Source organism: Drosophila takahashii, chromosome 3L (genome assembly GCF_030179915.1).
Source record: "Drosophila takahashii strain IR98-3 E-12201 chromosome 3L, DtakHiC1v2, whole genome shotgun sequence".
Taxonomy (NCBI): domain Eukaryota; kingdom Metazoa; phylum Arthropoda; class Insecta; order Diptera; family Drosophilidae; genus Drosophila; species Drosophila takahashii.
Genome location: NC_091680.1, coordinates 4,699,649 through 4,726,121, shown reverse-complemented (window position 1 = coordinate 4,726,121; position 26,473 = coordinate 4,699,649). Strand labels below are relative to the sequence as shown.

Sequence of the window (26,473 nt, the reverse complement as noted above, 5' to 3'; positions counted from 1 at the left end):
TACGCATCGGATTTGACAAATGGTTGGGGCTGCAGCCATACTAATGGGAAAACTCCAATCCGCCTAAAGATCTATTGTGTTCTCAGATGTGCTACAAGTTTTCGCGCTACATTAACACAAGTTTCTGATGCTTACAAGATAAGACGATGTGTTCATATGATTAAATTTGTAAAATTATAAAACTATCAGTGTTCTTGTTATAACACTAGTTAGCTTGCCATTGAACTCCAAATTGAAAACTTTTAAACAGACATAATTCATAAATGCATTTGGTCACATATAAATAATTAAATAATAATGAACTTTGGTCACACTGAAAACGAGAAAATTAAAATGTGTCTTAATAAACCCCAATCGTAACGAAAGTGTGCACAAAAACAACTATATTTTATTATATTAGGTTGTTACAACGAACCAAAGCGTAAACTTAATTAAGACCACTATTATATTAAATGTTTTTATTATTCCTCGACAATTCCCTGCCAATCTTTTTTAACCCCTTGTACTAATTTTGCCATGCCAATTTGAAGGACAATCAGCCACAGAGAATGCTAACAACAGTTGACACTTGCCTTTAATCGCTGCTCCCTGGGAAAGCGAGCAAATTAAAAAGCTGCCAACTAATGGTCCGCACCGAAAACTCATTTGTGCACATGGCCACACTGGCACTGGCATTAATGGCTGAGCACAGCGCAGCGCAGCGCTAAGGGGGAAAAGTTTCGGATGAAAATTGCATAACTCCGAGCTGGTCATAACCCCACTCAGGAGCCCAGACACATGTGAAATAATGGGTGGCCCAAAGTGGGCGGGACACTCTACACATGAAAGTTGCATGTAATTCCAGGAATATAGCTGCACATGCACACTGCACTGAAGTGATACATATATATGTATATATGCATTTGCATTTACAGCTTTTGATTTTGCCATTTTTCATTTTGGCATTTTGTTTGCTTAACAGATTTTACATCCAAAAATTTCCGGGTGCCTTGCATTGTGCAGATTTCATTGTGAAAACGTAGCCACTATGTGTGTGCTGTTGTTATAGAAATAATAAAAATGTATGGCAGGCTTTTTGGGAGTTATGAGAAAAAGGAAGGAAGAAATAGTTTCAACAAGTTTAAAAGTTTAAGCGAGAGAATCGCAAGTTTAGAAAATGTGTGCGCAGGTGATGAAATGCAGAGGGTTTAGGCACAGGAGAATTATTTACAGAGCTGCCAAAAAAAGGTAAAAATTTAATTGGAAAACTAAAAATATATCGTTCTACATCAGAGGTCTTTAACTAATTTGTGGTTATTGTTTCAGTTGGCTATAACTTCTTAAATTACCTTCTAGAAACCGCACTTGTTCAATTACACTTCAGAACACCGCTCATGTTCTCTATAATTGCCCTGTATCAGGAGCTTCTTCTAATTTCCCACCCTCTCGATAAACGTTTGCCAGCATCTTGAGCTCGAAAATTGGCCACATTTATGTAAAGTACACTTGAACATTTCCTCTCTACCTGCCACATTAATTTATCTTTCCAGCCACTTGAGCATTTTCTGCTTTTGGCATGCAAATCCAAAACCCCCCATTCCACCACTTAGCCACTAACTGGTTCAAAATCAACCCACTTCAGCTTAAATTGCTCTCAAAACTAAAGCTCTACCATATATATAGAGAGAGACACACACGTGTGGCGGACACAATCCGATATAGAGGACTAAATATAGCACCCCTTCGGCGGACCTCTAGAGGGTTAAAATGTGAATTCCGGCCACTAAAAATAAATGAGAGACCAGAGTTGAGCAGAAAGTAAAGTAAGTAAAGCTGCTATCATGATTGATTCACCGAATTAAGGCTAATTGCATAAAAAATATGAGGTGCACATGTAGTTCGGCACTGGGGTTGGGTTGGGGCTCAATTAAGGCTAAAAAAGCTATGAAAATGCACTAAAAGAAATTAATCAGTTGGTAATTAAACTAACTGCATTGTTAACAAATAAAATGTAATGCTGGATATTTCGAAATTAAATAGATCATGATTTTTTATAAAGAAAATAAATTAAAAGTCAGATTTAAAATAAAAAAAATGTCATAATTTCCAGCATTGCATTTTATATGTTAGGTGTTTAAAAGAATCTTTTAAAATTTTATTTTTCTTGTTGAAACAATTTTTTGTATAATTTATGAAAAAAATATATTTTTTTAAATATTAAAAATGTAGTTTTACACCAAATACTATCCTGATTAAAATGCTTATTTTCCAGTGTATTAAATTATATATAGACGGCGCCACAATCATGGACATGGACATGGCTACGGACACGGACACTCAACCCTGGGCAACAAAGAAAAAAGGAAACTCGGAACTTGGCGCCAACATTTTGCGTTTGGCGCAGACATTAAAATGCTTAAAATATCGATTTGTTACAAAGGCTCTAAATATATAAGGCCGCCATTTGGGCCAAAAACGCGGCGCACGAGCAACAGTCTGCCACTTAAATGGCCAAGGAAAATGGTTGAAAAAGGACGAAATAGAGAAAAGGTACGGGAAAGAGATTTTCCGCTTTTCTTGGGATATATACACAATATGAATCTTATATTTCAGCAATTATAAACATAAATTTTGAGGGGGAGGAAACCGAAGTTAAGCGTTTGAGGTGGGCCAACGTTTATATTTAGGTAAAATGAGAAGCAAAGGCTATAAATATTTTTAAATTTATTGTTAGATTTTGGAAGAGTGGATTAGGCGAGAGGAAATGAAGCCAACATAAATACAATTTAAATCGAAATATTTACACAAAGATAAAATTAAATTATTTGGAAATTTCTACATTTAATGGCAAGTTTTTTCCCTTTTTTAAAAAACTAAAACTTCAACTATCCAACTAACTTTTCCTGTATTCCAAAGTCTCTCCTACCATCAATTCACCTGTGAATCTATTAATCTGCTTGCTGATCTATATATCTTTGCACCTATCAGTCGGGCCCAAAACCAACTATGTGTGCAATTTATCCAAACCATCCATCTGCATGGGAGTATCCATCAATTTATCCCTGCTCAAACACCCACTTAGTTCGTCTCTTCTTTTCTTTTTTGGACTTTTGGGTATATATAGCCGGATCTGTTTCTGTGTTTTCTTCGCCCGAATAGACATTTATAGCCCGAAAAGTTTGGTGGAATGTAAACCTGCACATCCTGGCCAGTTGCCTTGGCTATTTAGTGTGTGTCTATGGCTTCCGTTCTTTCTTTTTCCTCGTGCTGCCTCCCATTTCACCTTTTTTTTCAGAACAAACTTCTCGTTTTTTTACACCTGTGTTTTTTGGGTAATTTCTGCCGACCGCTTAAGGGCGTTTTTTTTTTAGCATTTAGGTTTTATGTGCCCCTTCACCCAAAGGCAAAACGGAAAAACGGATTCCTATCATGACTGGAAAACTCGGCTCTGATTTTTCCGCACTGTTATTGCTGTAATATGAAACAATTTTTTTTTCCAACGAACCAACTTCTTTTCGGTCGTGTTTTTTCCGTTTTGAAGCGTTTCAACTTTCCGTGTGTTTTACGGTTTACGGTTTTCATTCTACGGGTCGGTCTACTCTACGTGCATTTTGGCCGCATATTTTCCGGTCGTGTTGCTACTGCCACTGTCGTTGTTTTGGTTCATTTCACATGCACCCGGAACCATTTCCATTGTTTGTGCGGGGAAATTAAAAAAACCGAACACGCAAAACGAACTGGAAAAATGTTTGTGGGCAGCGCATCGCACAGGATGAAGTGGAAAGGAATTCGGAATTGTTTACTTTTGCATTCAGTCGGCAGATAACGTATAGCGTATAACGTATAGTTATGGGTATTATAGGGTTATGGGGGATATGCACACGGGGGATTTATAGAGGCGCTGATGCCCGTTGATTGAATGCCGGATTTTCGCATATTCTTTATAGGGTGCAGGGCAGCAGGGATCAAGTGGAAAATAGGGCGGAATATTTTTACGGACTTTTCGAAATTAAAACTGAACGTTTTATGAAAAATAACAATGAATTTTGAGCCAGCTTAATGGATAAACAAATGTTTTCACATGAAAGTAATAATGGCTAACAATTTGCAGAAATATTTAATTAAAATTCCAATAAATAACAAACGCAATAAACTATTTAAAGGCCTTCTTAACTTAACATTCCAGAGGAATAACTTTTGAAATTGAATCATTTATATGCTAATATAAATTTATAATGGACTATTAGCTTGCCAAAAATTCCTACTCAAATATTTAATAAGCTTTCGTTCTTTCAACTTCTTCACTTCCTTAACCATCTGGCTTAATCCTCTGCCGAATTTCATTAAATATCTTGATGCCCGGCTCTCTATCTCATTACCAACTCTACAGACCCACTTAAAACATTTGATAATTTAATCACTCCGGAATTTCTATTATTTGATTCGGCTTATTGTCGGTTAAATCACAGACAGATTGGGTTTTTGGGGCCAAAAAGCAATTTCATCAGTGGCCAACGCAACCCACACAGGCCCACTAACCAACTGCCAACTGGCAAGCCAAAAACGGCAACAGCCAACTCAACACACTTAACCGCAAAAAGCACCGCCCAACCACCACCCAGCCACCACCACCCAGCCACTCACCCACCTAAGCCGGCTGGCTGAGTGCTTAGTGGGGATGCCACATTAGGCAAATATGTAAATAACTTTTAAGGAATTAAGCGCACTCACACACAAAAGCCGAAAGAGATGCAGAAGACGAGGGTCCTTGAGGAAAAGTATATGCTAGCGAATACATACTTTCTTGGGGTCTTGCTTATCAGCTGATAAACAAGGCCTACAATACAATCGCTTATACGCCATGTTGCACCGGTCTGTTGGACAACAAAATGGGGCATGCAACAGGGGAAAATCCCTTGGCAACCGGAAAGGAGTAAAGTGCGTTGGGCACTGAGAGAAAAGGGATACTTCTTCTTTTTCATATTTTTCAGATGATTAAAACTTAAATGGACATTAAAAAGTTATTAACAGATCAAAATGCAGCTAAAACTTGGCGCCCAACGTGGGGCATTATGTGTTTGTACCACAAATTGGCGCCCAACGTGGGGCATTATATATACGCTCATTGTACATAGCATAAAGTAGTTCTGTTCAATACTCTTTCATCGTTTCTTTTCCTTTTCTTTCCATTAGCAGTTTCTCCCTGTGTTTTAGGTGGAAAACATTAATTACACACACGTTTGCCAGAGGTCCAGGGCAGGCACTCGCAGTCCCGAACAGGAGCCATACAGAGCAGCCAGACCAGAAGGCAAACCACAAGCGCGTCATTACCAAACAGGGAAAACCAGAGATGGAAATGTAAAGGCAGGTATGGTATGAGGGCATTGTGGAAAAGGGACAGGGAATTGAGACTCTGACGCAGAGATGAGGCCTGCGGGAATTGGGAATCGTTTCATAGTTCGCCACGTGAACTCCTGCTGCATTTTATCTGCTCCAATTGCAACGGAGGCGACGCATTGGGAGCCGGGAGCCCGAAGCCGGAGCGAAAGGGACAAACACATCTGGGCGAAAAAGGGACGGTGACAGCCCCTGAGCATATTTACATTTGCTCGGCATTTAATGCAAGTGGGAATTACAAAAGGAGGGCGTGGCTAACGATGGTGTTGTTGTTGTCCTGGGTGTCTGCCTTCTGTGCAGGCGATTTAAAATATTCGAACCAAGCCGCAGAAAGAGCCAGGGAGATGGATAGTTAAAAGCAGAAGAGGGGCTAGGTTTAAAAGCATAAACGGAAAAAGCATTATATGCATTACACAGCGAAAAAGAGGGGACTTAAATCGATTTTTAAAATTTGTTTATAAGCCAGAAATTGGTGAAACAATTTTGGGAAAAAACATTTGTGTTTTGAAAGCACTTACAACGGTCCCTAAAAGTATGCAGTGAACTTTTGGATAAATAATAATTTTATTGCATACTTTTTGACAACCTTTTTAGAGTTATTAAATAGTTCAAATGAAATTTGTGAACCTATATTTCCTGTTTTACTAAACAATCTCTACTTGCTTGTAAATCCAACTCAGACCTACAGTTATACAGGCTCTCGGTTGGTAAACAAATTTAAAATTCCATTCATTTGGTATTTTCTATTTATCGAATCAACACAAGCCAATTTCCCAATATTGATCTGGTAACTTTGATAGCTGGCCAATGATATTAATGACTGAGTGCAGATTATATCAAAACACAATTTGTCTATTTCTTCCTCTGTGTAATGCCCTGTGTTTCCAGCTTTTCAGCCAGCATTTTCCCGTAAGAGCGGTAAACAATAATAACAGGCAACAACAATGAAGCATGATGGCCCTGGGAGGATTACAGGACACATCCATGGGCGTGGGGATGAAGAAGGGGGGCTGGAAGAGGGAGCAGGACCAAGCGAACAGAAACTGAAGCATCGGGCGAGTATGCGACTAAGTGTTTTGCAACGGAAATGCCGAGCTATCATGCAAAAAGCCACTGTCAGATTAACGAACCATGGCCAAAACAGATGGGGGGTGAAAACAGGGGGCAAGGGGGCTGAAACGTAGGTAGCCAGAAGGTAAATGGCATCGGGAGATCCGCAGTCAGGCACGTGACGCAGCGACAGTCCATGACCAAGTGCTGATTTTTTATCAGCCGGAATGCCGGGCGATGTGACAGGAAGAGAGGAAAGATGGCCCAAGAACTGAACGAAAACTGGCAAAAAGGTTATTGACATTGTTGTTTCCACTCACCCAACTCCCCTACAACTACCCCGAAATCTCAACGCCCCCTTTCCCACCATCTACACTTTGTTCTGTCTCGCCTGATGATTCGTTCACTTCACAAAATTCGTAGACTTGCAGGCAAACAGACGGCGAAAAAATGCAAAATGAAAAATGATCCGGAAGCTGGGAATTATGGTGGCTAAAGTGGCCGAAACTTAAACAAAAACTTTATAACTTTTCTTTGGGCTTCAGCAGATATTAAAGTATTTAGGCTCAAGGCTTTTAAAAGAATGCAAATTTTCTTATTAAATTTACATTTTTTCTATCAAATGAAATATTATTAGTCCTAAAAAATATTACTCATACGCAGTGCAGCATTTCTATTTATTGAATAGTATTAAGAAATATTGTGTTAAATGGTATTAAATAATATTTATAATAACTATAATTAATAGCACGCAAACTTGAAAATAAATTTTATTTAATTCTGACAAAAAATATTACTCATACGCACTGTCGTCCCTCATTTTCCACTTATTGCAAACCAATTGGCCAAACTTTAAAATACTTCTATATATTTTTAAACACATAAATTGAAGGACCGAAATAACCATAAAAGTCCAGGTTTTAAGTCATAAAGCTTAAGCTTTCACTCCTTCAAAATTCTCATCAATTTCTGAACGCTCAAAACAAAAGCTCAATTATTTTTGATCACCAATAAAATTCAGCCCCACCACTTTGGATTCCGCCCGGCAATCAAAATGCAAGTCCCCGCCACTTGTGTGTGACAAAACCCCTTGAAAACATCATTGGATCCTTGAAAACGGGTCAAAAAACCGCTTAAAAAGCATTGCATACTTGCAGGCGCCTCCTTGAGAAGCACAAAAAAAATAGAGAAGCATATAAAAGTGGCAGCCAGGACGAAAATAAAACGCTGCACAAAAACGGCAACAGCAACAGAAAAACAAAGCAAAGTCAAGCGGAACGTAACAGAAACTGCGCAACTTTTGAAGAGGTGGAAATGCTTTTTAAGTATTAATTTGCGCAAACACTCGACGCAGCAACGAAAAAGCGGGCAAAAGCGAGCGAAAGCAACAAAGGAGGCAAAAAACAAGTTAATAAAGCAGTTTGCAGCTGTAGCACCTCCTCAATTTCATTTTAACCTCCTTGTTTGTTTGCACTTGGCAAAAATGCCAAATTGCCATTTAGGAAATTAATGCAAGTTTTTAGAAATTAAATGTCAAAAATTATAGTTTATAAATATTAAAAAAAAACAAAATAAAATGAAACAATTTATTTTTTAATTTAATATGGCATTAAATGTAGCCATTTAAATTTGAAAATGTTTAAATTCCTATAATACATTTCTTTGGAGTTTTAAGTCCGGAATAAAGTACAAAAATGTAAAATTATTTAAAAAAATGTATGTATATTTTTAAGAAACAAACACAAACAGATTTTGTAAAACAAGTTAGGGTAGGTATGACATCAAGAAATGTAGAATAATGATTTATATTACAATTTAAAGATTATACATTTCACTTATCGTGCAATAATATTTTAAAATGTTCCTATTCATATTATTCAGTTCAGATTTTTTTCCTAAGTGTTTTCTCTTTGTTCAATGTCCCACTAATTGTGTGCAACATGGTGTATCGCTTTGCGCAAACACCTCGCCTAAAACAAGTAGGACACCCGCAGGACACCTCCGTTAAAAGGTTTCGTTTCCCCCGCCAATCATCGAATGCATTTTTACTGTTTTTTGCGTTAATTGAAAACTTTTTTTTGCCCAGCAGATATTCGTATTTTTCGCAGCATGGCAAAAACAAAACTGAATTGGAAAACTTTTCTAGTTTTTCCCACACTACAAACTACAAAATGTGAAGGGCGGAGTGTGGAAAGTTGTCGTAAGTAGAAGTGCAACTCTGAGTTTTTAACGCTTTGCCGCCTTTCATTTGTTTAGACTTTCCCCACCCACTGAAAGCTTAAAGTTCCAGTGGTCTACCTCCCCCACCAAACAAAAAAAAGGGGGAAAAAAGGAAAAACACCCCCAAATTCAGAGCCAGACTTAAGTGTGTTTGTGTTTCCTCTCAGAACTTGGCGGCCAATTAGTTGCTTGCACTGAGATCCAAGGGGAGAAAAGGGAAAGGGGATTTGGGGGGCTTCAACTGGTTGTGGCAGCTGTTATATTCGAGACTTGGACTTCCAAATCGGAAATCCACTTTAAGCTGTTTGGGCTGCCGCACTTTTTTTGGGATTGGAAAATTGTCAAAGAATGAAGTGGAGAAAGTTGGGGATTTTTGTCAAAGCACTAGGATATTTCTAAGTAAATTTTCTATAAATTTAATATCACACTCAAGAATTGTTTAGGCAAAAAAAATTGGAAACTACTCGATGTTTTAAAGAATAATTAAAAAGTAAATTTTTACTAAAATACTGCTGAATAATAAACCGTTTTGACAATAATCATTAAAAATGAATTACCCCATCAACACCTGATTATATTCTAATGGAGAACATATTCATTCACAGCAATTGAATTTTAAAGAGCTTTTAAAGCTTTTTTATACCACATTTCTCAATTTCTCAATAATTGTAGGCAGTCATATAAAATCACTTGAGTGACAACAGGTTTATTGTTTTCTCTGGGAGATAAGGAAACTTTAAGAGCACTCAAACAGCTTCTCACAATCACTTGAAGTGACTAAAGGCCATTAGCATTAAGTATTTAATTGACATCTGCCTAAGCAAATATTTAATGAGATAGAGGCTGTAATGGAAACAATAGTTTGGCTTTTTGATTTAAAAATTTTCAACTTTTAAGTAAATAAAATAAAGGAGAAAACTTTGAAATCACTTAAAAATCTCTCTAAAAGTATGCAACAATTTTTTTAGTTTGCAAGGTTATACTGCATACTTTTTGGCGCTTTTTGAAGTGATTTCAAAACCCTACTAATTTCAATGGCCCTAAAATAACCTACACTTTTATTTCTAAATTAAAAATCTTGTAAAAAACTTACGATTTCCCTCTGCAACTTGGCGATGTTGAAGTTGGCCTGGGCGAGCCTCACACTCAAGGTGGCCACATCACTGGTCAACTGGGCCCTTTCGCCGGCATTTCGATCCACCAGCTTGAGCATCTTGTCCTCCAGACTCTGATTGACCTTCTGCACCCGCTTGTGCGATTCGTACAGCCGATCGTATTTATCCTGCCACGCAATCACACTATCCTCCAGTTCCACTTGCCGTTCGGTTTCCCTCAGACAGGCCGATTCCAGGGCATAGAGCTGGGTTTGTTTCTCGATTAATGCCTGTTGCAGTTGCTCAATTTCCGCTGTTGCTGCTGCAGTGGGGGCGGAAGTCGCGGGGGGCGTGGCCGCGGCAGATATTGCTGATTTTCCAGCTGCAGCGCCACTTGATATCTCTGCTTTTGCTACCGCTGCCGCTGCTGTTTTTGGTGTGTTGCCCGCTGTGGCCGCCTGCAATTGAGTAAACAACACACACAGAAAATGAAATTATGAGCTGCAAATATTTTGTAATTAATTTTGCTTCCGGGGAGCACACAAAACAACAACAACAACAACGCATACCGGACGCAAAGTGTCACACGTTTTCGACTGCAAAAAGCGTACTGAAAAGACCTCCGGACAAAGCGAACTCCGTGGAATGCTGCGGACAGCTTCATTATTTTACCAGCGGATCTTCTCTCCCGGTCGTGTTTTTGTTTTTATTTTTATTTTCTTCTTTCTTTTTTTTTTGATTTTTTAAACAACATTTTAAAAAGCTTTGAGCACGGCGTGTCATAAAAATGCACGTCATGCCAGGGAATTTGTGAGCAAAAGGGGGACGAAGGGGTGCGAAGGTCCGACTTAACCCATAACGTACAGCATCTGCTGTAGATAAGGTATTAATCAGTGGGTTAAGTCAAGGTGAAAGATGAAGTCCACTATTGGTAAAAAAAAAAATATTCATATTAAATTGCTTGAACAGTTTTAAAAAAGCAGAAAAAATAAAAAATATTTAATATTAGTATTAATTTGTAAATTTATTTAATCTGAATAAAATTTGTGTTATTTCCATTATTTTTCAAATTATATTTAATAAATATAATAAAGTTGTCAGCTGATATACTTTTTTTTTACAGCTTTTTAGTTTTTTAAGTTTTTGTATTACTTTCTAGTTAAAATCCAAATACCCTACAATTCAGAGGGTAGAGCACAGTACATGGATCTGGGGCTCTTGACAACTGATAAGCAATGTGTAACTGTGGATTATACAGCACGAAAACAGAGGGTAATACAAAAAACACAGAGAGTGAAATCAGACGAGAGAGATAATTTGAAGAGAACCGAAAAAAGAGATAATAGCCCCAAGCTTTTGTTATTTTTATGAACTGTTTATCAGAACTAAAAAACAGACACAAATATAAATTTATTCAAAAATCTAGATTCTAGAACATTATTGGTCATTGCCATAATGATAGTAATATATGATATGATAGTAAAAAAATGTAATTTATAAAAAATAAAAATATTACTTACTATCTCGTAAAGTTCTTGTTTTGCAATATAAAGTAAAGCATTGCAAAATGTTAATGAACAAAAATCGTTGTAAGCGATAAGACACAAAATGGTTTATGTGACAGGCCCTTAAGAATTTCCTATATGGTTTATCTTAATTAAAATTACAAACCATGGTCTACGGGTATAAAAAGGCTGAGCTTGGTTCAACAAATACTGTAAAGTGTTTTTCATTCTTGACAATAGAAAATGATTTGGATTTGGACCCTCACAGTCCTGGGAATAGTTTTTAGAGCGGCAGGAGAAAATACCATAAAGCCTGTTAAGTATTTAAAATTATTGATAAGAATTAAGGAATGAAACTAATTAAAAGGAATTTAAAGGAACCACGTCCTGCTGGTGATGAAAACGGAGCGGCAGACGCGGTAATATATTTTTAAAATCCAAAACCCGTAAAACCCATTAAGGTGCAAATATTTTTTACAGAACTCAGTGAGTTCTACCACTGCTGCAACTACTACAATAGATCCCTTGACTAAACTAGATAAGGAAACAACAGATGAACTTCAGAATATTCTTAACAAATATGAACGTGAATGTATTGGAAATTCTGAGTTTTCCTCTAAGTTAGATGCAATACGCAGTGTGATAAAGTTGGACCAGAGTCGTCTCAAAGATAAAATACTGGCAGAACAGGATTTCAAAGTTTACAATCAGCAACGTATTGACCTTGAAAAGCAAATCAACGATCGTATAGACGAACTGAATAACATTCTCCCCAAACTTGATCCAAATAGCTCCTGTTCACAATTTCATTTAAAACAACGAGATGCACTCAAAAAAGCCAAAGAACTTTCTAATATTAAAAAACAAGATGCTCTAAGGGAAAACTCAAAGCTTTGTTCTAGCGATACTGATTACGACCCTTTTTATTATATTTATTAAGCATATTAAATACGATATCAAAAAGAAAAAAGTTTGTTAAATTTTTAATGATTAATATTTAAAAACATGTTAATGAGCATTTAAAAAATACACTAGGAACTGTAAGATAATATATTTTTCTTCGTAGAAGAAAAATTAAAAAAAAATGTTTTTTTTTATATTTAAATAAATAAATATTTTTTCTAAATAAAATGCATTTGACACTTTTAAATAAAGCTCCATTAAAGCCCAATTTAAAGAAAAGTCATGTAACTTCTCAAAGTTCCAAGAGCTCTGCAACTGGCATTTCTTATCACCCAAGTCACGGACTTGCCTCAATCCATAACGCGGTTATCAATATCAATTCTCATCCATCTCCGGCTCGTCCAATTTAGTTGGGAATTTCTAGTTTAGTTGCGAGCAGCGAGGCAGATGGCTGGGAATCAGAGTGCAAGCTACGTTCGCAAACAACTAATTGGATTAACTTGACACACAAAAAAGCGAGGGAAGGAGTTGCAGAATGGCAGAATGTCGCCAGTGCCAGTGGAAACTTTGTCTTCGGTTACTCCTTTCGGACTCCTTGAAACCGTTGGAAAAGCAACCACACATGAGTTTTCCTTTTCGTCACATATGAGCGACATGAATTGGCGAACGGGGGAAAGTCATGTCGCTCGGCAAACCTAAAAACTGCAAAATGTACAGAAAATTTAATTAAAAAAGGATTTTCGGCCTGGCAAGTTCTTCCTTGGCTTCGTCGTCGTCTTCTTCTTTTTCTTCTTCGCTGACTTGGCCTCTTTTGGCCTCGATTTTCCTCCCCTCAAGCTAAATAATTTTTCTTCGCACTCCATTTTCTGCCAAGAACGCATAAGAAAATTCAATTTATAGTTTGTGTGTGGTGTGTGTGTGTGGGCGTGGCAAATTGCCAAAGACAGACAATGCTATTAATTAATTTGGAAAGCATTTCGCCGAGCGGCAGAAAGGCGGTAACAATTAAAACGGAACCGGTTAAAGTGCCGACGGCTTCGGTTCTTCGTTTTGGGGGCCGAAAATGATGAAGAGTTGGCCCGAAAAAGTTTGCTTATGGCACATGTGTATCCTTGTGCATGCACACAAAAAAAATACGCCGTACCTATTTATAAGCATATCGTTTTTACCATGAAACTGGTAAAATTTATATTAAATAAAATTGTTTTGTCCAATTGTTTCTCTCGCAGATTCTCTGACTTGTTTACATTTTGAGCATACACAATTTAATATCACTTAATATCAAATTGAAAATCGTTTCATATCAAGTTTTTTGGGTGTATGAATTTCCGGTCCAGTTTAAGTTCACATATATTTCGGGTGGCCATAGATTTTCCCCTGCATATGATAGTCATGTGTTTTCCCTCTATGATTTGTTTGCCTATGGTCATTAAAACCATTTTCGTGTTCCCAAACACACACACAGTTTTTCTTTTTGCCGCATTCATGTCGACATTTATGTTAGGCTTTTTGCTTGCGGCTTGTTTTTCAATAAATTATTAAATGCTTTTTGTTTTGATGTACACAAATAGTTCGAACAAACTAAGCGTGGGGGATTTCGTGGGGCTTTCGTGGCCTAAATGGCGATTACCGGTTTTTTTTTTGTACTTTTTGTTAATCATTTTTAATTGATATTATTATGTTGTAAATTGAATAATGGGCTAGATTTTATTTTATATTTTCGATTTCAATGCTGTGTAATTTATCTTGTTCGGTTGATTTTGCATTTAATTTTCCCTGTCATGCGTTCAATTTATAGTGGCACTTGTTTCGCTATCAGTAAACTAAAGTGACAACTTAATATTCCAATATAGTTAATCTCTTGAAGTATTTATTAACCAAATTATGGCAAAATAAAAAGTTAATTTTTTAATATTTTTTACTTTATAAAATTTGTAATCTAATTAAATTTAAACCTGACTCCCTTATAACCCAAATTAAAATAAATGTTATTTTAATTTTAAATATTTGAAGTATTTAAATATTGTTGTTTAATAAACTTTTAAAACTTTGTATTCATTTTTTTGTTACCATAAATTTTAAATATTTTTATTAATTTTGCATTTATAAGCCTATTAAATTTACTTTACTTCTTATAATACAAATTACGCTCAATTAAACTCATAATTTAAAAAAAGAAAACATGACTCGCTTGTCATCAAATTTTTTCCAAAACTTTTTATCAGCTTCGAATTGTTAAAGCTTTACAGAAAAATCATCTCAGCAATAAGGACTCCCTTTTGTTTCACGAAAATTCCCACTTCAATCCTTTCGCTGCTCATTTTTCATGGTTAAAGAACCATTTTGGGGAAAGGAAAAGCTGCTTGTTGAGTTTTCCAATGCTCGCTGATGACTCTCCGAAAACCGTTTTCTAATTGTCATCCTTCAGCTCGGAGTGCATCATTGGAAAACCCAGAAAGTAATGAGAGAAGCTTCGGAAAATGCGAAAGGGAACAAAAAATAAGGGGAGTTCGGTGTCCTTGTCATTATTTATTATGTTGCTCAAGTCTTTCATTACACAAGCATTTTTGTCTTTCATTTGTTGCCTCTTGTCCCGAAAAAAAATAAGAAAAGAAAAGTAACAAGGAAACGAGCGAGAATTTCTTATCAACCTCACCGAGGATGTTGTCACATTCCTTCACTGCTTATTTACAGTTATTCGGTTGCTCATTTTCCCCGCCATTTTTCTTCCTACCCACACAAAGGCTTAAAAAAAAAAGGAAAATGGGGGAAACGGAAGTGTGGCGCCGAAGTGTAGACTTTGAATATAAGAGTAATTCCCATCATTAAAGAGTTCGAGGCTCATTTCAAACGCAGAAGTTGGAAATAGTAATTATAATTATAGATTAATAATACTTAACAAATAATATACATTTGAAAAATTATGAATAATGCTATACGAAAATAAGACTAACATTTTTTAAGTTTATTTTTCATTTAATACTTGGATTAAAATGTTTTTTTTTTAACAAAAACTCAGCTTTAAATAGTGAATATTATAATAAAATACCTAATCTCGGCACTACAAATAATATTGTATATGATTTAATAATCATATAAAGACAATCTTAAAATGATAAAAAAATTTGTCCGATTTTGAAACTTATAAAAGAAGACCAATAAAATTCTGAAGAAATGTTTAATATGGGTCCTGGTCTTTATTATACCCGTTACTCGTAGAGTAAAAGGGTATACTAGATTCGTGCAAAAGTATGTAACAGGCAGAAGGAAGCGTTTCCGACCCTATAAACTATATATATTCTTGATCAGGATCACTAGCCGAGTCGATCTAGCCATGTCCGTCTGTCCGTCTGTCCGTCTGTCTGTCTGTCCGTCTGTCCGTATGAACGCTGAGATCTCGGAAACTATAAAAGCTAGAAGATTGACACTTTGCATGCAGATTCTAGGAGTTCCTACGCAGCGCAAGTTTGTTTCAAAAGAGTGCCACGCCCCCTCTAACGCCCACAATCCCTTATATACGATTTTAAAAATTTCAATATTTCGGAAAAGTAAAAATGCAGTTTTATGGTGTTTATCAATACCTATCGAAATGTAGAAGAAATTTTTCAAATCGGTCCATTCGTTAAAAAGTTATGCGTGATCAACGTTTTCTATCTCTATCTCCATCTCCCTCGCACTCCCTTTACCTGAGTAACGGGTATCTGATAGTCGGGGCACCCGACTATAACGTTCTCTCTTGTTTTTCGTTTATTTTCTCCCCCAAAAAAACTAACTTTACGGTTCAGCCTCATTTGAGGGGATAATTACAGATCTCCCACCGCGATTTGCTCGATGTTGTTTCAGTAACCCAAAACTCGCGACTTTTCCCCGGTTCAATCGATAAACAAATGCGGTAAACATCAATGGGCAGCGGGACAGGACACAGCGGGAAACTCACACAAGAGTGCTTGGGCAAACAACCTCGTTGGATGATGAATGGAAGGTCAATTGCCGTGACCCCGGCGAAAAGCAGAAAAAAGAGGAGGAGAGAAGAAATAAAACTGGGGCCAAAGGCAGCGCTGACATTTAACGCAAAACGACGCGGGCCTGTCAATGCCAATGTCCTGGATGAGAAGCCAGGATACGAGGATGCCAGGAAAATGAGAGGGAAGGAGCAGCAACTCGAGATCCCGACCAGGAATGTTTATGCGAATGCTTGGGCACAAAAACATACGTGACGTGCCTCAGTTTTTGCCCCCATCTCGTTCACTTTGACTCGCCGGCCTGCCTTTCTATTCATGTATGTCCTGCACTCGGAAAAAATTAAAAAATAAATAATGAGCATTGATAAGTAAACTTAAAGAAATTAAGAAAAAAATTAATATAAAAAAAAACTACAGCACCATTTTAAACAGCTTTTTTAAAAGAAAATATCTTACCAAAGTGTTTAAAAGTATGCAACAAAATATTTAAAATCCAAAAGAATGACCGATTTATCTGGTAATATTTTTTTTGCATACTTTTAGACATCTTTAAAAAAGATTTAAAGACCCATCTGATTTTTGAGGAATGATTTTATGTTTTTAGGAAAAAAAAATACAGTAGGGAAAAATTCCCTTATTAATTTACAAAAAATTTAAATATTTAGTTTATTTTAGATCACATTTTTTTCAAGTGTCCTTAAGCGGCGGAAGCGATGTGCACCAACTGACAGCTGAAGGAACACGAATAAACGAGAAGTCTGGCATCGGGAGAAGCGAAATCCCTCAGCTGGAAAAATGCCTCATCTTGGCCTGACAGTTCGCCGAGTTGCGTCAACTTGTCGTCATATTTTTCAGTCAACTGAAAGTTCTCTATGACTTCCTCGATATAAGGATATATGTATGTGTATGTAAGGAGAAGGAGACCACAGTGGTCGTAGAATGTGTATGTGACTGGGAGTGTGTGCTTGTGTAATTAGGATAATGGTTGCAGTGGCAAACCGTTCAATTCAATGATATTTATAGAATGTGCCGTAATCGCTTAAGGTTATTTTACAATTGGCAGAGCGATTTACGGCGACACCTTCATTTTAAATTTATGATGATGGTTGACTTTCTAATCAGAATATTATTTATTTCGGTAAATATATGCCACAGAAATCACTTTGTCAAAATAGGTGTCTAAAAGTGTGCAACAATATATTTTAAATCCAAAAGTCATATGCATTTATACAGGAAAACGACTATCCTTTATTCACTGCATACCTTTAGACACATATTTATATAATAAATATTAACTAAATATTTCCTTAAATATTTTTATAATCTAAGTTAAAAGTTATTTTGTAGAATAGTTATTTTAACCCACTGTGCATTATCGTTAACCCCTCAAAAGGCCCCCTTAAATGTGAATGGTAAGTATCCTGACATATTTCTTATTGTCCGTATCTGTGTCTGCTTGAATTTCCCGTACATTTTGCGCCTGACACATTATGTTAATACGCTTGTAGTTTAATACGGGCAAATATTGAGCTACATGCGCCATTTGCCGTGTTCGGTTTTCTGTATTCAACTCAAAAAGACACGCACACACGTACCCCACGAAAGACACGCAAAATTTATGCATATTTTGATGACATTTTGAACGCATAACGCAAAATGTCAAATACATAAAAATGAAAAGCCGGCGAAACGAGTTACGAAGTGAAAGAGTAAACCAAATGGCAAAATCATTTCATCCAATACGCACGCACATTCCAAATACCAGCCCATGTCCCCCTTTTACAGAGAGAGAAATTGGTTTAATAATATTTTATGCCTGCTGTTTATTGTACAACCAAAGTCATAAACAAAAACAAATATTTTAAGGTTACATTTATCACAAATTTTAAATAAAATGTCAAAATAAATAAAAATAATTCTGTAGTTATTTGAAATCCCCCAATAATATTTTTCATTTTATAAAAACTGTACTTTAAAGACCTTTTTACATAATATACAAATATATATATACATATTAAACATTTACAAGTTTAAAATAAGTAGCTAAATTATATATTTTTTAAGTGTATTGAAATACATATCGAATATCACGAAAGCGGAAATCGATGACGGCCATTTTGCCGTAAATTGAGGCATTTTACCCCAACGCTCTTGTAATTGTACCGCTAAAAGATGGAAAGTGTCGAAGGAGGGTGGTAAGGGGGGTTGGAAAAACGGCTGGGCGGAAAATGGCTGGGAAAATGGTAGCATGGATATATCTGCTCCTGTGGCTGCGACACATTCACCCGGCTATTTTTAGCTCGATTTTCATTTAATTTGCTGCCCATGCTGCATAACTAAAAATGGCGAACGGTAGTCAAGCTTAAAATCCAAGCGAGGGTCAGGCGGAAAAGCCGGAGGGGAAAACCCAGGCGGGAAAACCAGGCAGGGGTTTATGTTTTTCAATTACGACGGCCGCAAAATTTGCAATTTAGATAGCAATTTTTAGGGAACATTTCAGCATGTTTCTGTTTTTTTTTTGTTTCATTATATTCTCCCCCTATTTATTTCATTTTCGTTAGTAGTATCCACGCAAATTTGCCAAATTGTGCGCAGGGGGCAAAAACCACGTATGTGCGTGGCTAATACCAATTTCTAGTCAATTACGCAAAATTTGAATGTTTAAAGAGCCAACTTTTTCTGCTATGCAAGCGAACTCAATTTGTTTCAGACCAGAATTTCTGGGGCAAATTAAAATTTGGCTAAATCTCGTTAGAAGTAAACATGTTAGCTAAAATTTAGATGAGTTGAGAGAACATGTTAACTAATAATAAGTAAATTGTTTGCCAAACATATTTACTGAAAATTCATGCCATCATAATTCAATCAGTTTGTATTAAGCTGTTTGGATTTTCACAGAAAATACAAGCTAACGTTTCTAACAAAACTTTCAGTTTTCGTAAACAATATATAATTAAATAAAACTAAATAGACAACCAACAATCACAATATTTATTTAAAGGGGACAAAAAATTAACATCATATTTAATAATAATATACTTATAATAAATATATCTAGGGAAAATAAAAAATACCATTGTATACTTTTAGACACCTTTTATTATTAATTTGAATTTCAATTAATAAATGATTTTCTAATCGCCACAATTATATATATTTAAATTAAATTAAACGAAGATAATAACAAACATATAAACAAGGCTCACATTTTCATTTAATTAGTTGAAAAAATAAACATGTTCTTTTTCGGTAAATATGATAAATAAATTGCTTATCCAAACAAATACCTAGTTTGTAGGGTAAACAACAATTTGTTTATACTTCTGTTTACCCACGATGATGCTGCAAACAAGGCAACCAACTTTTCTAATAATTTTAATTGGCATTTAAAATATTTACTATGCAAATTGTGTCGCCATGGGTTGTAGAATTATTTGTCTTTCAGTTTCCTTCCTGCCTCCGGTTTTCCCCCGGCTTTTCCTCTGTGTGTGCTATCTGTGTGTGTTCAGAGACTTGGAAAATCCGTGTGCAATGTCAGAAGAAGAGGAAGCAGAGGAACTACGAGTATTTATGTGGGTGCAACGTGGCGTATGATTAATGAAAAAGGGGTAGAAAAAGCGCATCATCTATAGAATAGTATACTACATAGTGTGTGCATATGGACAAAGTTGAGAGAGCAATGCGACTGGCAGATAAAGAAATAAGCTAAGGGGAAAGCCAAGGAAAAGCGGAAAAAACTGGGGGATTGCAATAGGAATCGATTAAAAACAAAACGTTGATTGAATTTTCCCAGACCAAAAGCAGTTATGAGGAATAAAGGGAAAATTGACAAAGGAGGAAAAAAGAGAGTGAGGAAAATAAAGAAAGTCGAAGACAAAGCAGCAATGCAGTGGCAGCAACAATAATAACAATCAACCCCGCCCCCAAAATGCCAATTTCCACTGCTCCTGCTTTTTTGGCTAAAAGGGAAATAAGCAATTTCAGCAAATAAATCGTAAAAAGTAAAAGTAATAAAATCACGAAAATGAGAAAAGAAAACCACGCTCACATACACATACATACACATACACACATATGAAGCCAAAATGATGGTTAAATGAAAATGCTCGTTGCTATCAAAAACAGACAGCAAACACAATCGCAATCGAAGAACTGAGAAGAGCCAAGAAAATTCACGGGGAAAAGTGCGGGAAATTCAGGGGTGTAGGGGGTGGAAAAGCCACGTTAAGAGCGTGAGATAACGCTTAATGTGGTGGAAATGGCGGTGCCAACAGTGGTGCAAAGGTCCTTGATTAAGAAAAGCCAAGAAAATTCGGGGGGAGAGGGAAACATCACAAATTAATGAGTAAATGTTGGCACACGAATGTTGAAATCGACGCAAGTTATGAAAATATTGATTTTGGCTCAGCCGGTTTTTCTTTGGCAAGTCTTTATCGTTTTGGAAATAAATTGAAATGATTTTTGAAAATATATTATATACATAAAGTAGGTTACACACAAAGTATGCAACAATGTATTTAAAACTCAAAAGTGCAATAAATTCATTCTACAAGACGACTAAAAATTATTCACTGCATACTTTTGGACACTTTTTTAAAACCTTAATGATTTATGTGATTTATTTAGTAAGCCAACTATTTCATAAACGCATTTTTCCTTTTTTTTAATAACTTTAGCCTAGTTTTCATAGAATATCAAGTAGTTTTCATTACTTCCCCCAGCGTAATGCATTTCCTGGCAAACACTTTAGAAAATCCCTAAGCCTTACAGCGAACTTATATATACTATAAGTACGAATCGAGCAAATTGAATTGGTTTGAACACTTCCCCGAAATTCATTCAAACATTTCCCATCAACTTAAGCAGCTCTCGCTTGGCAAACTTCAATATAATTGATTTCTCGCACAGACAAAGCCATTGCCAAATTAATCCCCCCAGTTTTCTATGGCCAACAAGAGAAATGCTAATCAAGCCGGCCAAAACAAGCTGAAATTCGAGAGAAAATCGAGTAGGAGATATATGAAGTCATACACACTTGGAACTTTTCCAGCTTTCATCGCCAGAGTGAGGGTAGCACAAAGAGCAGATAAAGAAAATTCCACACACACTACACACACTTGTAGTTCTCCGACTTTTCCGGCCGCACGAAGGAAATGAGCAAGACATTGAGTCACCTCAAATTGTGGGAGTGTGGAAAAGCAATCAAAATACGGCAGAGACAAAGGCGAAGATAAATAGAGGCAGACAAGCAAAATATTGCCTTTTTCTGTGGGGAAGTCAACAGGAGGAAAGAGATAGTGCAGTGGAAATGGGGCAGGAAAAATCTGAGGGGCTGGAGAAAATCACCTGTCAAAAAATATGTATTTTATTCAAATAGTAAATATATAAATTCAGCTTTACCTTAAGTCAACTATATTTAAACTGTATAATTTGGTTACAATAAATTTAAACTAAATTATTTAGGTGTGCAAAAGTATGCTACAAAAAGTGTTTAAGCCATCATAGAAAACGACTTTTTGACTGCATACTTGTAGACTTCCATTATAAATATTTTTTATTAGATTAAATCTTAAATCTTTCTGTTAAAATTATCAATGAGTTCTTTTAGAACTTGTATTTTTCTTTCTTTCTATTTCACTTCTTTTCTTTAAATTTTATATAAAGGGAGTGTGAAATTTGGAAATATTATTTCATTTTCCCGCAGATATTTCGCCGGGAATGCTTTTCCTTGGCCCCTTTTTCGCCTTTTACGAGCCTTCTCAAATGTATGCGGCAATAAATTAAATCAAAACATCTAGGATTTGACCTTGAGTGCCCGGGACAGATGAACACATCAAGGATGCACAAAGGGCAAGCAATTTTACGGCATGCAGTCCATTGGCGGTCAGCTCGGGGCCATGAACCCTGCAGATATCCTTTCGCCATGTGTGTGTGTGAATGTGGGAGTGTGTGCATGTCAGGACCTCGGGGGCAATTTCCCTTTGCAACATACACTCTACTCCACACTCAGTCATGTGAGCATGTGTTTGTGGGCGGGCAAATAAGCATAACGAGCTCCATTATCCTTGGGGAAACTTGGGTTTGGGATATGCAGCCTCACTCTTTTTTTCCTTTTGCTCTTGCATTACGCATACGCCATGTGACTCACAACGGAAAGTGGGGAAAACTCTTTTGTTGCACCGCCAAATTGAAATAATATGCAGGGGACAGCAAATATGAAAAGGAAATGGAGATGCGAAAGCAGAGAGATGAAAAAAGCATGAGTCAGCAGATGTTATATATGTATATATATGTCCTTTTATTCCAGGATATGAGGGCCAAGGATTAAGGGTGATGTCGAGTGGTTCGAAAAAAATAGGATCTTTTTATGTACTTGCAGAAATGTTTCCTTAATAAATCTTTTTTTTTAATTTTATAACTTAATACATGCAGTCATTTGTCTTGGTTATTAAAAAGGAAAACAAGCCGAAATGTGAGCGAATAATACTTATATAATTTAAACAAAATTTAAAATATAATAATGATATATGAGAAATCAAAAAATAATGTTTTTAATATTTTTGTAGCCAGACAATTCATTTAAAATTTTTTTAAATATATGGAAAAACAAACTCAAATGTGACAGAATTATTGTAAAAATAGAAAATTTATTTTGCTACTTTAAAAAATAATGTTTTTAATATTTCTGAGGCTAATTTATAAAAAAAAAGTTTATAATTGACTGGACATTTCCTTTGACAAATAAAACAATGTTATTTCGCTAGCATTTCTTTTTCTACAAATTATTTTTCACAACTGTGCAAATTCCGCAGAAAGAAAACCAAGCACAAAAAGTCACTCTTAATAAAATAACAATTTAAGAATTTTCTCGGACATAATACACCTCAATTTGAAGGGTAAAAAAATGGCAACATAATGGCCATAACAAGGACATAGGACGCAGGACATCAGCCAGCCGGGGCAGGATGGATGCAGGCACTGTAAACTAGAGGCCATTGTACACACGTAGGTCACAAGCGACAGTTCCTGCTCTTCTTTTGACTTTTGTTTTTCGGTAGAGAGCATGAAACGAGTTTTCCCTCCCCCCTGGTTTTCCACCCATTTTCCGTTTTGCCGGCTGGGGCAGCATCATTAACATTATGTAAGCAGCAGCAACAACAACAACAACCGGCGACACTGACAGCAGCAACAGACGGCAGTGCCTTTCACCTTTCTCCTTTCCCCACCTGCAAAACTACACCTGAAGTTGTAATTTATGCTCTGACAAAATGGCGCACACACAGAAAAAAGCACGGGGGAAAATTGGGGGTTGAAAGTGGGTGGCCAAAGAAGCCTCTCACGTAACAACAAAGGGGGCTAAAAGGCCAGGCTAAAAAGGGGAGCCGCATAGTTAGCCTATGTGTTGCACTTGACGGGGTAGCTACTTTTATGTATTTATGTATATATATGTATATCTATATGTACATCAGGCGCTTGGCCTTTATGACCGCATAAATTAAAGCATCAAGCATTGAAATATTTTATTATAAGTTCAGGTTTCACAAGAACTTCAGCTTGAGGAATAAAATAAAAGGAGATATCAAGAAGAGTAAGCCAAGATACGATGTTTACTTAAATTTGTTATTTTCATAGGGAAGTTCTGAGAGAATAGTAACAATAATAAAATAAAATAGGAAAATATGCTAATAAATATTGTTCTTATTTTTCTTTCTGTGGCTTATTTTCCTTTCTTTCTTAATTTTTTTAGTTCGATTTTTGCAGTCAAGCAAAACAAATCTTTTTATCCCTTTCCCTATAAAACTATTTTAAAGTATAATTTTTTAGGCAACCTATAACATTCCAGATTTAGTAAAGAACCTTTCCTGTAAATTAATTTTATGACTTCGGCATTTGCCGGCGGCATGAAAAATCTCTCCGATTTTCCACTTTACATCCATCAGCGCGGCATCCAGAAACTTTAATGTTCGGCCATAAAAGCGGAAACGCGCCGAAATGTTTATCTTGCCGCCACAATTGCGAGGGGAACAAAAAGCCAAAGATACACACGCATATACGCACATGCATTTTACCTAGGTGGAAAAGTTTTGAGCAAACTGCATAAGGCGAAACTTCTTATAAAGTCTATAAAACGTAATGACTCGCGCTACATGCGCACCCAGAAAAGTATGCAACAAAAGTTCCCAGTTCCCAGTGACTTTGACTTGACGGGATGAAAATCAAGGAGAACTGGGAAATTCCAGCAGGAAAATATTAAGTTTTACTCTCGGATGTTGGGTTCCAGGTCCCAGCTGGGGGGAATTGATTAAAGCCGCAGTGGCAGGAATTAAATGAAATTGGAAAAGTTGAACGTGCCACAAGGAAATCTTTAAATCAGCTTAGGTTGAGGGTAATTTACCAAAGTACCAATGATTCTCTCGCCTAATGTGAATAACAGGATCTGCGAAGTTTATAAAGAACAACGGTATAAAAACACAAACTCTTCCTTTATTAACTTGCCTAATTAAGAACTTACTATTCAAAATTTTTAATTAGTTGTATAACTTTCAAAGCGACGATGGTGACTTTTATGACCCGAAAATAGTTCTTTAATAAAAATGCCAAATGCAGTCAAACGAAATTGAAATAATAAAGCCAAATGGCATTTGGCCATTTTACTAAATGAAAGTCAACAGCAATTTGGGTCAAAGAGAGAGGCCAAATAAAATTGTATTCAATAAATTAATTCCTTGTTTATACATTTTTCATTCTCTATTTGAAAAAAACAAGGTGCCAACACATTGGCTAATTGCTCGATTTATTTGGAAAAAGAGAACAAAAATGTGTTTAGTTCAATGCCATAGAGAAAATATTTGTAGAAGTTATTACATTAATTTTGCTTGGTCGATTTTTTTTTCAATTTACATAACGTTTATTTTGTATTTATAAATTATGAAGATATTAAATTGCATATTTATTTATTTACAAATAGATATGAACTAGAATTAAAGCAAGTTGTTTGTTTATTAAATTCGATAATTTTTTGTTATTACTTTACAAATTAAATACAAAGAATTAAAAGGTAAATAGCCACTTATTCAGGAAAAGTTAATAACTCTTTATTTATGACCTCATAAAATTAATTCTTGCAATTTAATTGTTAATTGCAAGAATTAAAAAGTAAATTACAAATTGTTGTAAGTTGAATGGTGCTATAGTTCTCGAGGGGTTTTAGCATAGCTTAGATAAAAAAATTTCAAGAATATCTTTTTCTTTATTACCTTATAAAATCTACTTTAAGAGTTCTACCTAAATTCCCAAAAATTAGTTTATTAGCCCAACTGGAGGCTCCACTGTACCCAAAAACAGCGACCTCTTCATTATGCATTTATGACGTCAAGTCGAGTCGATTGGGGAGTGTGACTGCACTTGAAAATCGCCCAAGGCGCTTTTGCATTGGCTGATGGTTTGATGGTCTGATGGCTGAAGGATGAAGGTTTTGTGCAACAAAATGTCAAATCACCGACACTAGGACACTTTCACCCACACACCGACATGGGCAAACCAAATTTGCATGCTACATCGCGCCAGTGTGTTTGTATTTCGCATATCTGTGTGCTTGTGCTTGGGTGAATGGGGAATTGAAATTGGTTTACAAAATGGCAGCTATTTATATTTGGCCAGGAGTCGTCTGCACTTGTCACACTGATTTCTGCCGATTAGAAATTAATCGAATTTTACTGTCAAATCGAAAGCGGCGGGCGTTCAGGAAGTTGCCGTTACGTTGCCATGGAAATGCAAAAACAACCAAACACAGACACGCACGCATACCAAGACACAAAGGCGGGAGTATCCTGCAAATTAGGGTGGCTCGAAATATTTTTTGGCTTAAATCTGACATTTATATCTAAAGTAATCCGTAAGAATTACAGAAAAAAAAAACTTTAAATCAATTTATCATCTTGAATTCACAGTCTCTTGTCCACCACCTCCTAATTAGAAAATATATAATAACAATTATTTTGAATAGCAAGTACAAACCAAATATTAAATTATATAAATTACAATCAATGCAAAATAATAATGAAATATAAATAAACTATTTTCATTTCAAGTCTACTCTTGATTGAGACTTTATATTAACCTTATTTGTAAATGTTAAAAAAACATTGGAAATATTATTCCCTTAAGTTTTAAAAGATTCATAAACATTTATATATAATTCTTCGATCATACAAAGGTAAAGTTGTAGAAGTCTCAAAAACATTTATCATTAATTCTTCGGAAATATCTGAGAAAATTAGCCTTTGAACTTTACTCCCCCTTACTATTAGTCTATGTATTGTTAGTCCCTTCGTCCTTTGAAATTGAGCCACCCTAATCGAGA

At 36.0% G+C, this 26,473-nt stretch overlaps 2 protein-coding genes across 3 annotated transcripts in view; one reads left to right on the top strand and one right to left on the bottom strand.

Annotated features, from left to right (window-relative positions):
- The window catches only part of LOC108066040 (ras guanine nucleotide exchange factor B), a 45,375-nt gene that overhangs the window by 18,433 nt on the left and 469 nt on the right, over positions 1 to 26,473 (bottom strand). For both annotated transcript variants that reach the window (XM_070214894.1, XM_017154365.3), the window contains exon 2: positions 9,740 to 10,198. In XM_070214894.1, coding sequence (XP_070070995.1) covers positions 9,740 to 10,198 — 459 coding nt within the window. The remainder of the gene's footprint in view (positions 1 to 9,739; positions 10,199 to 26,473) is intronic.
- On the top strand, positions 11,596 to 12,213 carry LOC108066041 (uncharacterized). Its single transcript, XM_017154367.2, has 2 exons — positions 11,596 to 11,664; positions 11,726 to 12,213. Exons 1-2 carry the CDS (start codon positions 11,596 to 11,598, stop codon positions 12,182 to 12,184), a joined length of 528 nt encoding a protein of 175 aa, XP_017009856.2. The 3' UTR covers positions 12,185 to 12,213.

Coding starts and splice junctions, on each gene's coding strand:
- LOC108066041 (XM_017154367.2), top strand. CDS start 11,596: ATGAAACTAATTAAAAGGAATTTAAAGGAACCACGTCCTGCTGGTGAT. Junction 11,665..11,725: donor AAAACGGAGCGGCAGACGCG/GTAATATATTTT, acceptor TATTTTTTACAG/AACTCAGTGAGTTCTACCAC.